Source organism: Apiospora hydei (genome assembly GCF_038363865.1).
Source record: "Apiospora hydei strain CBS 114990 chromosome Unknown utg000009l_segment0_segment0, whole genome shotgun sequence".
In the NCBI taxonomy this organism is placed as follows: Eukaryota; Fungi; Ascomycota; class Sordariomycetes; order Amphisphaeriales; family Apiosporaceae; genus Apiospora; species Apiospora hydei.
In genome coordinates, this window is record NW_027117368.1 from 4,328,739 (window position 1) to 4,345,136 (window position 16,398).

The following is a 16,398-nucleotide window of genomic DNA, read 5'->3' on the forward strand; positions in this document are numbered from 1 at the left end:
CAGGGGTCTACGCGAGATAAACCGCGCCTGACTTGAGCCCGGAAGAGCATCCCTGTCGACACGGCCCGGGTCCAGTAGAGGTAAGCATGAGCATGTACGCCACAAGGAAACTCTTCGCGTGAATCCGGTTCCGCTCGCGAATGGACTCGAGCGGAATTACGCCCTGCCTGCTGCCCCCATCCAAACGAGATAATGCATATAATAAAGGAAACGAAGGGGAACGCCACCCATACGCCTTAACCCCCCGCTTCTGGCACCCACCTGTTGGACTTCTCCCATGCAGTGTTCGTCTGATCCGGCCGGCGTTGGCACCCAAAGGGTGACGCCCAACATACAGCATCGGCCGTTTGCCGCTATGGGGAACCCTTGCTGCCGTTCACTTGCTTCACCACCACCACCAGCACCGTCTCAGCACTACTGGAACTTCTTTCCCCATAGAAACGCACTTCCCAACGTACGTCTAGACCCTTTGGATAAATCCTGTTGAAACTCGAGGTGGTAGGGCCAAAGAAGCTGAAAACCAAACATAGTAAAAGTTCCGCGCGTCAGCAGCACGCCACACATGCATGGATGGTCGAGCAGCTCTTCTTCCTGCTGCCGCCCAGGGATTAGGTATTGTCGATCCTGCAGTCCAAATCTTGACAAAGTATCGCAGCCACACACCTGACCAATAGGAAGTGGCAGTGTTTCGGTATCTAAGTACCTTATGAACATGATGGCTCCGGTATGTTCGGATTACTGATCTTCCTACGTCTCCGCGGGGCTCAGGTCATGGGTCCGTACATCTTCTGCTCGTATTACGATGAATGGCATGCATGATAGGATCGGGGGTGGTGGGCTGGGCACCACTGCATTGCAACTCGGGACACTTCGCAATCTCGTTTGTGGGCTTTCGGTTGCAACAACCACCCTTTCTTTCTAAGGCCCGTGGGGGACTATGGTCTTACGAATACAACACAGGTCTTGCTTGTACACCGATTTTATTTTTTATTATCATGGCTCATGAGGTGTATCATTCACGTACTCGTTTGCCCTCCGCATCCCAGAAAATCACCAGTACTGTGGCCGCAACCCTGCAAAGTTGGACATCATACCTCCATTGTCATCGCCCTCCTTTTTGCGCTGGCCAGCAAGCTGTGAGACAAGACGTGTTAGCCATCGGGCGGCCCCGGAAGCAAACGTGACAAAGAATACGAATGGAGGAATGGGGTACTTACTTCTAGCTGCACTCCTCTGTGGAGGTGGACCAACCAGTCCACGTAGCTCTGCGCCTCGTTGTTTCTGTCCTCGACCAACATCCTAGCAAACTCGAACTCGGCACCGTCGATGCCCTGTCTCGCAAGCTGGATTGTGAGTGCCTTGGATCCCCGCATCGTCTTCAAGAACTCGATGATGTTGCGCACCTGCGCGTTGAGGGTGTGTCTCTAGCACCGGCAGGCTCGAGCTGTACGGATCCAGTGCCTTGAGGCTGTCTTTGCCCTCTCCGAAAAGATCGACCAGGAGGTTGGGAGAAGTCTGGGAGTGGAACCAAAGGAGACACTGCTGGCCGTTGTCCACCAGGTACACGCCGCCAGGTTCGACTCTAGAGAACGACGTCCGGATAGCAGGTGGCACTTTGAGATGACCGTTCTCGTCCGGGAAACCATCCTCGGGTGCTAGGTTATGGATCGGCAACATACGGGGATACAGGTAGAGGCTGAGCTCGCCGGCACCCATGGATCGTATCATGCGCATCTCGTGAACCCGGCGATCGGAGCTCTCGTTGCCTCCCTTGAAGGCCCGGCACTTGACCAGACCTAGCATGTACATCGCGAACTCCTTCATCTTCTCTGGCATAACCAATTGTCCAGGTGGGTGCGATTGTATGGCATGGTTCTTTCTATACCCGGCCAGAATGTCAATCGTCTTCTCTGTGAGCGCCAAACGAACATCCTTCAGTGAGGTAGATGAAGTCGCCAGCTTGTTTGCGGCTTCCTTGGCTATTATAGTGTAGACGGCGTCCTGGTCGATGAACTTCAGGCAATCTCGCACATTCTCACTGACGCTAGCAATGACATTCTGGCATCTCACGCGTCGCTGGCCAGAGGCAGTAGTATATAGCAGAGCACATTGGAAATGGGCATCGAGCTTCGAGTCGAGCTTGCCATCGTAGCCGAACGTGACCCCAACGGTCTTGTCGGCGTCGATAACGCCAATCTCGAGGTCTGCTCCGATCGTGTGATGGATGAAGTTGCCCGTATAGGTTGAGATCTGAAGACCATTAGAGCAGCGCACCTTCATCAGAGCTTGGTATCCGGTTTCGCGGGTCACCGTGTGCTTGATCTCCTGTGAAAGCTTTGCGTTGTCTCGGCCAGCCACAAAGTTGGGATAGTAAAAGGTTTCGCCGCCCGTTGTTGATGCCACGTGCCCAATCGTAGCAATGTCGAGATATCCACCAGATGGTGCAGCCAAGAAGAAATCAATACCAACACCAGCAGCAGTCATTCTTTCAGCAACCTTCCTCCATTCAGGATGCTCGGTGTTGAAAAGCTTCTTGTCAATTTCGCCGCCTGGGTGCTTTCCGTCATCTCTCATAAAGAGTCTTCCTGGCCCCCATGTCGGCAAAGCTGACAACGAGCAGACAACCTTTCCACCGGTCTTCTCCAGGGCAGCCACCGCCGACTTCAGCGTCGGGAGCAGAGCTGGTTCAGGGTTCTTGATGTTGGCGAAGAGAGTAGGAAGTCTAGTGAGCAGCGAACTGATGACCGCTCGGGACTCGTAGGGGTCGACAAAAAGTCCGTCGCTCAGGGGCAAGAAAGGATCCTCGATATCGGGCATGATCAACATCTGTGCCTGTTCCAATGCGGGGTTGCAGTTGTAGAAATGAATGTCCTTATCATAAGTGATGAATCCAACCCGCGCTCCTTTGGGTATCCGACGTTTGGGCTCTCCGTTCTCGTCTGCCTCGTCCTCGCTGCCTTCAGGGGCGTATAAAGCTGCCAGGATTCCCTCACAGAAGGCTTCTAGGAAACCCTTGTTGAAGGCCTCCTGTGTGACGTCAATCACGAAAAGCCAATTCAGGCCAACAGGCTCCTTGGTCCAGTATTCCTTTGGCACCAAGAACTCTACGGTACCTCGGCACAGCTCAGGGCGCTGATCACGGTCCACCCGCACACCCTGAGGCGTTGTAGCGCAGAAGTACTCTGAAGGGGTATCATTGGGATAAGTACACAAGTTACAGACGAACTTGGCGCCGCCGTCACGGAACATCATGAACGGATTGATGTAAGCCCTGCATCGTCGGCAACGTGGTGGTCCAACATCGCCAAAGTCCAGGACTGGAATTTCCAGCTCTCCAGGCTCGAGCTTGGCAAGGGGTTGAGCAACCAAGCCAAGAGGGAGACCGGTGGAGCTCAGACCCTCGGCGCTGAACGGGATGTTGTTCATGGTCAGACGGGTAAACTTGGGCGAAGAGTTGCCTTGGTCGAAGGCAACGAAAGGGATACTGGCCGGCGGAGGCACGTGACGCTCAAAGGTGGGATATACATTATTTAAGTAGAATTGTTGAGGGATGTCTCTCGAGATTGGCACACTCGGGATGTCATCTGGAGAGACCTGGCCGCCGCCTGAAGCGGGCACGAAGGCGGACTGTGGCCCACTGTCCTGGTTTCCATTCCTCGCAGCGAACTCGGCAGCTGCCGTTGGGTTGTAAGGCGAGTTGACCGGCGCGGGGAACTGGCTGTTCGGCGCAAATTGGTTAGGCGTCGCGGGTGAGCCGAAGAACTGACCGCCACCTTGGACAGATGGATCAGCATTCAGGAACGGCGTGGTGGGGGTCCCGACAGGCGGCATGCCATTGAAAGCCTGTGACGATCCAGCTGGTGCCTCGACGTTGTGAAAGGCGTGCCTGTCCTTCTTCTTCCTCTTGCCCGCACCGGCCTGGTGCCCGTCCGCGATGCCGAGGCCTGCCATCTGGGAGGCCAGATCCTGTTCCTGCTGCGGCGACTGCCCTCCGTACATGTCTTGGCCGTGCGGCGGCGCATAGCCCTGTGGAATTTGGGGAGAGGGGGCTCCCATGGGTTGCTGCAGTGGTGTTTGGCCGGAATAGTACTGCTGGGCGGCTGGAGGGACGAACTGGGGCGGTGCGGGCTGAGTCGTTCGGTTGGGATCGTTGGGGTCGAGCTGCTCGCCCTGTCCCAGGGAATGGTACATGGAATAGTCGGCCATGTTGTGCGTAGGATGGGATGCGAAAGGGACGATGCGATCGCTATAGGCTTATGCTGGTCGGTAGTGGACGGTGCGGAAGAGGAGATCAATCAATTCGACGCCTGTCTGCAATGTGCCAAATCATAAATACACCACGCTGCCCATGGCCAGCAAGTCGCAGCAAGCATGGAATATTCACAGTCAAGGAAAAGGTGGACTTGGTTGCAGGCGGTCACAGTCGGTCGAGGTTGGGATTATGTAGATATTCTGTCTTTTGTCTTATGCTCATCGCCGATTGGGCAAATCCCAACTGGCCACTCTGGCGCCTAGCAGCGTCCGTACTTATTGCAGCTAAATACGGCGTTCCAGGTACCTCGAGACTCTATTTCAGGGGACACATCTCCAATCGGCGGCGCGGCGCCCATCCTTCTCCGACAGCCTTTTTCCCTTCCGACGGTAACAGGCATGGCCGCATGGGCTCTGGGTGCCAGCCCCACTTGCGCTGCTCTACTGACCTATCACCTACACGCTACAGAGGGCGGACCTTCTGGGCGGACTGCAGCAGCTGCCTGACAAGGGTCGTGTTCCAGGGGACTGACTGCGCTAAAAGCAAGGCCGGGAGAGCTCAAGCTGTGCAGCCAGCAATGGAAGAGCTAGCCCCAGCAAGAGGCGCGACCGCGTACCTGGCTGCTTAGCTGCTTAGCTTGGCTTTTCATTCCTGCCCATCATCATTGCACGACAGCAAAAAGTGCTCTTGGGAGGAAGGGCAAGCAAGCTTGGGATTCGCAACATTAACCGCCCTTCGACACTGGTGAGAGACTGCTAGCACACAGCCAGATAACCGGAATTGCTTCGACTGCTGTTGCTGTTGTTCTTTTTATCATTCCTGCGTATTTGTCTATGCTGTTCTTGATTTGATGCCAGTGGCTTGTGCCACTGTCGCATCCCCACCCGTTCCAGCGTCGCGATCTCGTCTCGGAACGAACAAACAACATATAGCTCCATCTCGAAGTGACCACCGGAACCCAGAAACTAAGCCTCGCCCACCATGTTCAATTTCACTTCACTTCAGGGCGCGCGGTCCGAGTCGGCGGCCGTTCAGTCCATTTTGGAGCTTGACGGCGGCGTCAAAGTCCTAATTGACGTTGGCTGGGACGAGTCTTTCGACCTTCACAATCTGAAGGAACTTGAGAAGTGGGTTCGGACTTCTCCCGTTCCCGTATATCTATGCTGACCGTGATGCCTCAGACAAGTCCCAACTCTGTCTCTCGTTCTTCTCACGCATGCGACCATATCCCACCTCGGCGCATATGCGCATTGCTGCAAGCATATCCCTCAATTCACTCGTATCCCGGTCTATGCGACAACACCAGTCATATCGTTAGGGCGCACACTCCTCCAAGAGCTCTACGCATCCACGCCCTTGGCTGCGACAACCATATCCAAAGATTCATTAGACGAACTTTCGTACTCGTACAACTCCCAGCTTTCCTCTTCCGAATCGAATATCCTCCTCCAGCCTCCGACACACGATGAGATAGCGACGTACTTCTCCATTATCCACGCATTGAAGTACTCACAACCTCATCAACCACTCGCTTCGCCATTCTCGCCCCCCTCAATGGTCTTACCATCACCGCCCACAATTCAGGCAGCACGCTAGGCGGGACAATATGGCACATACAGCACGGTTTGGAATCGATAGTATACGCTGTGGACTGGAATCAAGGGCGTGAAAATGTCTACGCCGGCGCAGCTTGGCTGGGTGGAGCAGGCGGTGGCGGTGCCGAGGTAATCGAACAGCTACGGAAGCCAACAGCCCTTGTGTGCAGTAGCAAGGGCGCAACAAAACCTGCCCTGCCGAGATCTAAGAGGGATGAACCACTCCTCGAGACAATACAATCATGTGTCGCCAATGGCGGAGTGGTCCTTATTCCCGTAGATTCAAGCGCGCGTGTATTAGAGCTCGCCTATCTTATGGAGCACGCCTGGAGGAAAAATGCTGTTGCCGGCGGGAAGCTTCAGTCAGCTGGTCTCTATCTTGCCGGACGCAGTATTCATAGTACTATGAAATATGCGAGGAGCATGCTCGAATGGATGGACGAACGCATTGTTCAAGAATTCGAAGACGTGGCAGATGGCTCGAAAAAGACTAACGGAACAGGAGACGGCGGGAACTCAGGCAAGCAAGGCGGTCCCTTTGATTTCAAGTACCTGAAGCTGCTCGACAGAAAAGGCCAAGTGGACAAGCTTCTTGCGCCCAAGGCGAATGGGGAGGACTCCGTTGGCAAGGTCATTTTGGCCAGTGATTCCAGTCTTGAGTGGGGTTTCTCGAGGGACGCATTCCGAGCACTTGTGGCAGACCCGAAGAACCTCCTCATCTTGACCGGACTCCCCGCTCAACCGGCTGCAGGTAACGCAGCTCTCGCCAGTACGTTCTACAGGTGGTGGAGAGATGCCGTCGTTGAGAAGGAGCAGCAGGGCGCGGATATCAGCAGAACAGGCGTTGGTGCCGATGGCACCCTGATTCAAGTACGGGGCGAGGGGAGAGAAGCCGAAACCAGAAACGCGCTTCGACAACCACTGGAAGGCGATGATCTCGCCATCTACAGATTCTGGCTTGCCCAGCAACGCCAGTTGCAGGATACGGTGCAAACAGGCGCAGGCACCGCACTGGAGTCATCCTCGATGTCGATGATGTCTCATCCGAGTCATCTACTGAATCGGAAGACTCAGAAACGCATCAACAGGGTAAAGCCCTGAATGTCGCGACTACCCTTGGAAGGGCCACGAGAAAGAAGGCCGCATTGGCTGACGAAGATCTCGGCGCCAACATTCTCCTGAAAAAGAAGGGTGTCTACGATTACGACGTAAGAGGCAAGACGGGAAGAGATGCTATGTTTCCTCATCCAGTCCAGCGGAGGCGTGCTGACGACTATGGTGAATTCATCCGCTTGGAAGACTTCGTCAAGGCAGAAGAGCGAGAGGAGGACACCCGCGACGGAGAGCCTACTGGAAAGAATGACGCGGAAGCCAACCTGGGTCAGAAGCGCAAGTGGGCCGACGCGGCCCCTAACAAGGGCCAGGGCCCCAATTCCGATAAGCGACCGAAGTTGGAGCGCAATGTGTCGGATGATCACGACAAGGTTGTCGTCGATGGCCCCTTGGTCGGCGAGCTAGACGATGTCCCGGATGAGGAAGAAGACACTTCTACGGGTCCCTACAAGCTTGCTGTTACGACGGAAAAGTTCACAGTCAACTTCAACATTGCATTCATTGACTTCAGTGGCATCCATGACAAGCGAAGCTTGCATATGCTTATACCACTCATTCAACCGCGCAAACTGATTCTCACCGGCGGTGGCTCCGAGGAAACAGACGAGCTAGCCGCTGATCTTCCTCAGCTCGTCACACAGAATCCGATTGACATCTTCAAGCCAGACATCGGAACATCTGTTGATGCTTCAGCGGATACAAACGCGTACACGGTCAATCTGGCGCCTGCTCTGGTCAAGAGTCTCCGGTGGCAAGACGTGGGTGGTATTAAGATCGCCACCCTCGTCGGTCGCCTGACGGTTGCAGACGAGAGCCCTGTGCTTGACGTTCCAGCGACAGTCGCAGGTCTGACAGCAAGCCATTCAGTTACTCCGTTCCACGTCGGAGATCTTCGTCTCGCCAATCTGAGGAAAGACCTGCGTGACAGCGGCTTATCAACCGAGTTTATGGGCGAGGGTACACTGCTGGTGCAGAATGCTGTCATCGTGAGGAAAGCCGCTACGGCTGGGCGCATTAGTGTTGAAGCTGCCGGCTGGGAAACGGATACGGTGCAGAAGGTGCGGCAGATGGTGTACGAGAAGTTAGCAGTAGTTGGGCACTAGGGCTGGTAAACAAAGCATTGGCAAGGCGTCCTTGGTGTGCTTCAGCTCAAGAGTATACAATGGAGAATAATGCAATTTTTGAAATAGCTTTATGTTACGACCATTTGACAGTCACCTAATGCGTGAATGTCTTGCCCCAGTCCGAATCGGACCGCAATGGACCGTGAGTTTTCTTGGCTATTGGGTCGTATGATTGCCTTGGATAGTCGCCCCGGTGCAGGTACCTGACGTAGGCCAATTCCTCAAGCGAGTATAACCCCGCATCATAATCACCTTAACCGCGGTGGGAGGAATCGGGGGTTCAAGCACGCGGAGAAATTCCTGCGGTCCGCCACGGAGGGTATTGTCACGAGGACTCGGGCTGTTGTAGAACGCAGCGCTTGTAGTTTTCTTGGCGTCACATTCACAGCACCTCACCGACCCTCGCTTATAAAGATGGCGAGGTCTTCCTTTAATCCCCAATCGTCACCTTGAATAGGCAAGTACGTATAAGTTGCATAATCGAAACAATTCCTGGGCCCCTGGACTGTTATACCCAATACAAATACCACATCAACTCGGCGTAGCAGTTTGGAAAGCTTCACATGGGGGGTAATGGCTACTACGATGCGGCTCACTTTTGCCCGGCTCATTGTCTTATGCTGTTGGGCTGTGCTAGCCACGGCCAAGTATATTGTGCCCGGCGCCCGGTGGCACGACACGGACGGGAATCTAATCAGTGCCCACGCTGGGAGCGTTAGTTTCGACGATGCGACGGGTAAGTTCTGGTGGTTTGGCGAGTACAAGGTCGAGAGCCAGACGGAGGGTGGAGGCGTGAGCGTGTACAGCTCGGAGGATCTGGCGACTTGGGCGTACCACGGGTTGGCACTGGGTGAGTCGTCCTCGGTCGGCCGAGCTTCGTGGTGAAGGACTGACAGGACATCGCGGTCTAGAACCGATAGAGGACCACCCCTATATCTCTCCCGATATGATCATCCAAAGGCCAAAGGTCGTGTACAGCGGGGGCCAATATCATGTACGCTACAGAATCTACTACTCCATATTGTCCTTCCCTCCCTTGGATGACCTGTCACTGCGAAGACCTAGACCCCTTTTCTTCTAGAAATAACCCCTTTCACAGATGTGGTGGCACGCCGACAACTCCTCGTACGGCCTCCTCCTTCAAGGACTAGCCACAAGCCCGAGTGTAGGGGGTCCTTACACCTTCGCGAACGCCACGTCGCCGCTGGGAAATTGGTCCCAGGACTTCGGCCTGTTCACCGACTACAAGGACGGGCGCTCCTACGCGCTGTACTCCAACGGTGACCGCCGCGAGGCCCGCGACGTCTACATCGCGGCGTACGATGAAGGCGTCAGTGCGCTCGAGGGGGTCGTGCACCGCTTCGACAAATATGACCTGGAGGCGCCCTGCATCGTGCAGACTGAGAGCAGCTACTACGCCCTGATGAGCCATAAGACGGGATATCGCCCCAATAGTAAGTTTCCCCTATGCCGAAACGCATCCAACTTCTCTGCCCGCACCGAATCTTGTATTCGCAACGGGAGACGCAGTTCTTTCACCGAGTGTTTGGTTGAACAGGCAAGTTTAATCATATGAGTGTCTGCGTAGATGTCGTGGCGTTCCGTGCCGATTCGCTGGCCGGCCCCTGGTCGCAACCCTGGATCGTGGCGCCCTCAACACGAGGGGATTCAACTCGCAGTCCGGGTACACACTGACTATCAGAGGCACGAAGAAGACAACATATCTCTATCTGGGCGATCAGGTAAGAAATCTCCTTGACATCACCGCCAGGTTATATAGTTGCGCACTGACTGACACGATTATTCCCAGTGGGACTCCAACTCGCTCTGGGAGAGCAGGTACATCTGGCTGCCCATGAGAATCGACGACGAAAAGAAAGATCTCCAGATCGAGTGGCATGATGTCTATGATCTCGATGTGTAAGCCGAGAGCAATTTGCACCGCAGCCATCTGCCTTTATGTGCCCGACAAACTAAATTTGACATAGTAAGACTGGAGACTGGAAGCCCGTGAAAGGCGAGACATACTTTGGAAAAAATGCCACGACGAAGGGGAACGCGTTCAAGCAAGAAGCAGTAAGTGGTATCCTCCCTATCTATGAGGACATTTGGCTATTTCTCGTGCCACTGACTTGCTGGGATATAGAATTTTGCGAGCGATGGTATCATCTTAACGGGCATCTACGGAAACGACAGCACCGTTACCTTCAGCGGCATCAAGGGCACGGGCAAACCACAATGGGTCTCATTTTACTACCAGAGTCGGTGATCAACAGTCCCTGCTAATCATGAATACTGACTAACATTTCCTTGTCCTACTTCAGACACTGATGACATGGGCTTCGGCGACCAACGTAAGCAACCCTGCCCACTACTATCCTTCTCTCCGATCTCCCTCCCTGACCTGAGTAACTGACGTATGAAACCTAGCTGGCGGCTCGCCCGACCGTATCAAGGGAGCCTGGCAGCTCCGGCGTATCAGTAGCGTGGTGGTGAACGGCGACGAGGCGAACGTGCAGACGCTGTTCCAGCGCGACACGCACAAGGGCATCATCCTGTCGACGCCGCTGCTCTTGACGCTCAAGAAGGGGTCGAGCAACACAATCACCGTGGGCGGGCTGAGCAACGGCGTGGACTACAAGGGCGCGGACCTCGATCGTATCATCGTGTACCCTCCTGAGCTTTGAACTGCTCACGAGCATAACACTCGGTCAACGAGAAACATTGCTCATCGTGGCGATGGCTTAGTCCATCCTTGCGTGAGTGTAGAGGCTATTAGAGACATGAGCAACATACCAGCTTGGTATATATCCTGGCTTTCATCGCCCAATGATAGCTATTTCTTAGCAAAACCACGGTTCCCACCTCTGGAGAACATTCATATACCATGACCGTCGGCCTGTCCACCCATCTCCCCTGCCTACTGCGCATTCGCATACCGCTGATATAGCCTCGTTACTTAAGCAACGTTGCAATGGAGCAGTCCGGGGACCGGAACCACTCAACAGAGTGGGCGTCAGTGCGCTTCCTGGTGGTGGATAGACGAAGGAGCACGATCGGTACGATCAACCTAGCATGCCGGCTGCCAAGGAAGGAGGTTCTGGCGAGAGAACGGGGGTGTAGACCGAGCAGGGGTATTCCATTGCAAGTTGCTACAAGGCCTGGCTAGGCACTGTTAGGCATTGCCATTCCGTGTTGATCTTCTCGATTCGAACATGAACATCAGGCCCTCTCCTCAAGCAAAAGCTGAACAAATGCACAGATAGCACGCCTAGAAGAAAAGGCATTGATGCATACATAGGTACCTAGTTCGAAGCCTTGCTTGGTATGTGAATTGAATAAAAAGGGTTGAGTCGACCTACCGGAAGGTGCCCCAGTTGATGGACAGGGAGCCAATGAGCTTGTAGCATTGCCAAACGGACCTTCCTTTTCGGCACTCCCAACGCTAAAGCAAGCCCCCTAGGCCCCCCACGCCTACGGACAGTGCAACGGGTAGGGCTGAGGGATGCTACCTGGACACGCTGGGCAGGGAGGCAGGTACCCGACGGTGAGCGGAAACAGAAATCGACTGTTCCATCGTGATCGGCACTCTGTTCTATTTTCCCTTATCTCTCCAATATATTGAGCGGTGACTCTTGCCGTGAACCCACAGGATCTATCGAAGACTCTAGACCCATCGGTCGTACCAGCCTAGTACCCTGATCGTACGTCTCACGTGCTAAGGGATTGTGCTTACTTACACGGCAAGACGGCCAGCTATTCAGCTTCAGGACGAGTCACTCGTGGCACTGTTCAGACATCAGTAGCAGCCCCTCCTTGGCATATGAGTGCATTTGAGGAAGGCACTTGGCGCGGATATTGCGAGAACCCCTACTCAATGTCATCATCTTCTTTTCGCTTCGGTGTACTGCTTTTGCCCCTGCATCATGAGCCCCAAGATGCGGAATGCAATGGAAGCGTCCCGTTGGACTGGTCGTACGTTGTCGCTATCACGGTCAAGTCTCGATACTTTAGTTGATACTGGAAGCCAACGGAGGAGCGTGGTGTGATGGAACCCGCACGGGCTAAACACACACCGTGACCGTGGACTGATTCTTGGCGGGGCTTCCACCTTCTTTGGCTGTCCGGCCGTTCAACGTACGAGAGGCCAAAACGATTCCAGGCAAGCGCCCAACCCCAAAGCGAGGCTCGGCCCAATCACCACGAGACTTGGCCAGGCGGACTCGCGACGGCTCGGAGATTCCGCCCCTACACGTACCCATGCGCCACACGCGTGTTGGTAAAGGCTTCGATTGCCCTGTTGCACCAGCTAAAGCAGGGGAGCCAGATCCCGGAACAGAAAAAGGCGGGGCCCTGAACATTGCCAACATATCTCTCCATTCGTGTTGGCTTCTAGACTTTCGCGTACATTAATTGCACAGGAACCGACCCAGCAAATGTGCCGTGATCCTGGAGTTTTCTTACCTGCTAACCTGGCAGACACTGCCGTTTTCTTCTCGCTCTCCTGCAGCGCGGTTGAACAGTGCGCATTCGATGTCGTCACCGACTGCACCAGCCAGTATCAGTTACAAATCGGTACGTCAGTTCAGAGTTTTAATCTGAGTGCCAGGGTTTTTGGGTCAAGAAACGGAGACAAATCGATCTGGGCGGGTTCCTGGAAGACGTCAGTGAACCCAGCGCTGGCCCCGGCCTGCTCCGACCTCCACCGTGTTTTCGACATTTCTACTTAACATAGCGGCGGGCAATTGTGGGGAGTCGCCCTCGACGCTCGAGTCTCGAAGCTGAGAGCAAATTCTGGGCGTGTGCGCGCTGGGCAGCCACCGGCACGACGACCGGGTCCGAAAGTCGCAGCCCAGTCAGCCAGTACCGGGCTCGTGCCCTCGGATTGGTTATCCTTGCCTCAACAACCCAAAGTCCAGCCGATGTGTTGGTACGGTTGGGCGGGAAAGGAGGCTCAGCCACTGCCCCGGCACCACGTTGCCTCGGCGGAAATCCCTTCATTTTTATCATCGACAGACCTGCCCGTCTTTTACATACGACTCTCATTCGAAACATCCCAAAAGTCACGGCCATATTATGGGGCGAAAATCTTTACCCATGATGACTGCCCTTCGCAGCGGTCCTTCTGCGGGCCCATTACTGGGAACCTGCTCCACTTGCAACATCAAGGTGAACCCGGGCCTCTGAGAGATGAATATGTTATCATCGACTCCTGTCCAGGAAATCCTGTTGTATCTGTACACTGTCGTCCGGCAATCGTGCCACCGTTTGGTTTATAGATATACCCAGCAGCTGCCCGCAACTCCCTCCCACTGCCCAACCACAACAACTTATACCCTTAACTTTTATATCGAGCTGGTTAAGGGATAACCAAGCCATTTTATACAAAATGTGGCGACGACGTAACGAACAAGACGACAGTCCAAATGACTCCGACGACACCAGGAACGAGGAGCTGGAACGGGTCAGGAAGGTTAGATTCCTGGACCGGTTAGAGCATTTCACATGGGCCAACTTCACCTTTCCCATGTCGACGGGCGGCATATCATTATTACTCGCACAACAGACCCAACCATTCAACTTCCGTGGCCTCCAGACAATAGGCAAGGTCTTCTACATTTTCGACCTCGTCGTGTTTTCCTTCATCACGACGTGCATGGTCACCCGTTTCCTCAGGTTTCCCGGCTCGCTCAAAAAGTCCATCACCAATCCGACCGAGGGCCTGTTCCTAGCAACGGCCCAGCTTAGTACGGCATCCATTATCGTCGGCATGGCACGATACGGTATACCCGAATGCGGCCCGTGGTTAATAGTGGTCTTTCGGGTTCTGTTCTGGATCTACTTCGCCGTTGGCTGGCTCATCGCCGTCGGCCAGTACACAATGCTGTTCACCTCCCCTAAACTCAAAGCGGCAGACATGACACCCGCATGGGATCTTCCCATCTTCCCCTTCATGCTTTCGGGGACAATTGCCTCCGCTGGCGCAGGCCACCAACCTCCGGAACATGCGGTTCCCATGATCGTCGCTGGCGTGACTGCACAGGGTCTGGGCATGCTGATCTCGCTGTGCATGTACGCACTGTACTGCAGGCGGATGATCGAATTCGGCTTTCCCGCTACCCAGTCACGACCGGGCATGTTCATTGCTGTCGGCCCGCCGGCTTTTACGGCGTTAGCGTTAATCGGCATGGCGAAGAACTTCCCAACAGCACAGGGCTACTGGGGCGACGCGGAGATGACGGTGCAGATCTTGAAGGTGCTGGCCACCGTGACCGGCATCTTTATCTGGTCGCTCAGCCTGTGGTTCTGGAGCATCTCCACGCTGGCTTGCCTGCAGGTCTGGAGGGAGCTGAAATTCTCCCTGACTTGGTGGGCCTTTGTCTTCCCGAATGTGGGCTTTACCATCGCGACCATCACCATCGGGGAAAGCCTCGAAAGTACCGCTGTGGAATGGGTGGGGGCCATCATGACCATCCTCCTCATCGCCACGTGGATGTTTGTATTTTTTCACTATGTGCGGGCCATTGTCCGGAATACCATATGGGTTGCCGCCGGAAAGGATGAAGATTTCTCGGACAATCATAACCACGAGTTATCCAAGATGGCCAAGATTGCAAAGGAATTCGACGAAGAGAAGCAATCATAGAACCATCTTAGAGAATTAGAATTTTAGAACTTATTAGACCTAGATACATAACCAGGTAATAATGTTTATTACATGCATAAGTAAACACTCGTTATTCTTGCTGCCCTGTCCCTGTCCCTGTCTCGCTCGTGTTAGCTTATCGCCGAAGCGAGTCGCCCCGGACCAACGCAACGGTACGGCGGTTGCAGCCATAGCAACAAGAAAATGGCTTGGTACTGACAGCAGCTAGAATTTGGGGTTTCGCGTGCCGAATACTCTCGATTTATAGGCTGTGTTTGGGCAAGCATGAGTAGGTATGTTCTAGACTTGGGGCGTCTGCAGCCAGGGTGGAATCCGATCAGGAGATCAGGCCTGGCTCGGGATTACGTCAGAAATGTCGACTCCACCGAAGAGCCCGAGACTGGCCCCAAACCCAGCACCCAAGTGCACCAACGCGATGGACTACTAAGTACTAGATAACGGCGATAAGATCCCACTTGCTAGTTTCGGCTTTTCAGGTGCAGCGCGTCTTCATCTCGTTGGCGAAGGGCGCAAGTTTGTGGCCGCTGAGCATTCGGAGTCATGGCCAACTCTGGTTACACCAAATGTATATAGCTCCCCTCAGGACCCTATCTACATGTGACATGCTCACAAAGGTCGCAGGTGCTGCAGCAAAAGATGGGGAGCGCTGACAAGGTAGCAGCGGTGTGCTACGGCCCAACCTGCCAACAGTATTTCACCGATAAGACGCGTGTGCATGGTGCTGCAAAGGTGGTAGCATCGAACCAGTATTGCGATATGTTGTGCCCGGGAAAATGTGCCCCTTTTTGTGGTTGATCACCTTTGCCTACATAACAGCCCTGCCTACTTACTAACTGCGTACGGCGATGCTCGTGAATATCGTCAATGATTGAATTTTCACTTACCTCAACGTACATAGAGTCAACCCTGGAAACACCCGCTGATCATGGTCGAAAACGACTGTGACTGAGACTGCCATGGCTCTGCTGCTATGTATGTGCTGCGTGCAGGCTTCTAGGCCTAAGTTCTAGCTCGCTCTTTCGGGGCTACGGAAGGCCCACGGGCTTCGGGGGACAGGAGCGGGCCACGGTTAGGTACGAGTCATTATGAACATCGGGGACCAGAAGAGCAAGCACCAGTCCCACTGGAAGAGGCGGTTTCAGTTGCTTGGCGCTACAATATAGTTCACCTGTGTACGTACGTTGTGAAACACAGGTGGCCGTGGAGGCGTATGTGGATGTTGGCTCTCGCGATGCAAAGGACGCGACAACCCAGCCCGACTTGCTGCTCGCGATAGCTTGGTAAATATACATGTATCAATGTAGGTGGTAGAGTGCTGTACTTTCAGCTGAAACAAGGCTACATACCTAGGTAGGGCCAGCTGGGAGCGTCGTCAAGGCCCTCGTCTCGATTGGACACCAGTTCGGCCAGTGGTCTGGGCTACAGCTCTGCAGCTTGGGCTTTGCAGCTTGGGCTACAGCTTGGTGCTTGGGCTACAGCTGTAGGGCTAAAGTGGTTCGTGGAATCGTGGCATGGCTGGTGGCCCGGTGGAGCCCCCAAGCCAAGCACTCGGGAGGCTTCGGTATTTCGATCCACCCAAATTTTTAATCCCTGAAAACCTTTTGCTTCCCGAAATGAGAATCTCATCCTCTTCAAAGCCTTCGCATG

The 16,398-nt window shown here is 54.4% G+C and overlaps 4 protein-coding genes across 4 annotated transcripts; 3 read left to right on the forward strand and 1 right to left on the reverse strand.

Annotated features, from left to right (window-relative positions):
- Window positions 1-1,050: 1,050 nt before the first annotated feature.
- Window positions 1,051-4,206, reverse strand: PG997_013151 (uncharacterized protein; the record flags this gene model as incomplete). The annotated part of the gene is made up of 3 exons (XM_066817465.1): window positions 1,051-1,134; window positions 1,218-1,403; window positions 1,432-4,206. The coding sequence occupies 3 exons, from the start codon at window positions 4,204-4,206 to the stop codon at window positions 1,051-1,053; spliced, it is 3,045 nt and encodes a 1,014-aa protein (XP_066663157.1).
- A 1,027-nt stretch (window positions 4,207-5,233) lies between these two features.
- Window positions 5,234-8,063, forward strand: PG997_013152 (uncharacterized protein; the record flags this gene model as incomplete). The annotated part of the gene is given in 5 exon segments (XM_066817466.1): window positions 5,234-5,379; window positions 5,434-5,757; window positions 5,841-5,875; window positions 5,891-6,895; window positions 6,916-8,063. 5 exon segments carry the CDS (start codon window positions 5,234-5,236, stop codon window positions 8,061-8,063), a joined length of 2,658 nt encoding a protein of 885 aa, XP_066663158.1.
- Window positions 8,064-8,657: 594 nt separating this feature from the next.
- Window positions 8,658-10,771, forward strand: PG997_013153 (galactan-beta-galactosidase; the record flags this gene model as incomplete). The annotated part of the gene is made up of 9 exons (XM_066817467.1): window positions 8,658-8,934; window positions 8,996-9,078; window positions 9,184-9,626; window positions 9,673-9,826; window positions 9,895-10,004; window positions 10,073-10,160; window positions 10,231-10,345; window positions 10,409-10,438; window positions 10,515-10,771. The coding sequence occupies 9 exons, from the start codon at window positions 8,658-8,660 to the stop codon at window positions 10,769-10,771; spliced, it is 1,557 nt and encodes a 518-aa protein (XP_066663159.1).
- A 2,702-nt stretch (window positions 10,772-13,473) lies between these two features.
- On the forward strand, window positions 13,474-14,730 carry PG997_013154 (uncharacterized protein; the record flags this gene model as incomplete). The annotated part of the gene is made up of 1 exon (XM_066817468.1): window positions 13,474-14,730. One exon carries the CDS (start codon window positions 13,474-13,476, stop codon window positions 14,728-14,730), a length of 1,257 nt encoding a protein of 418 aa, XP_066663160.1.
- Window positions 14,731-16,398: the final 1,668 nt, after the last annotated feature.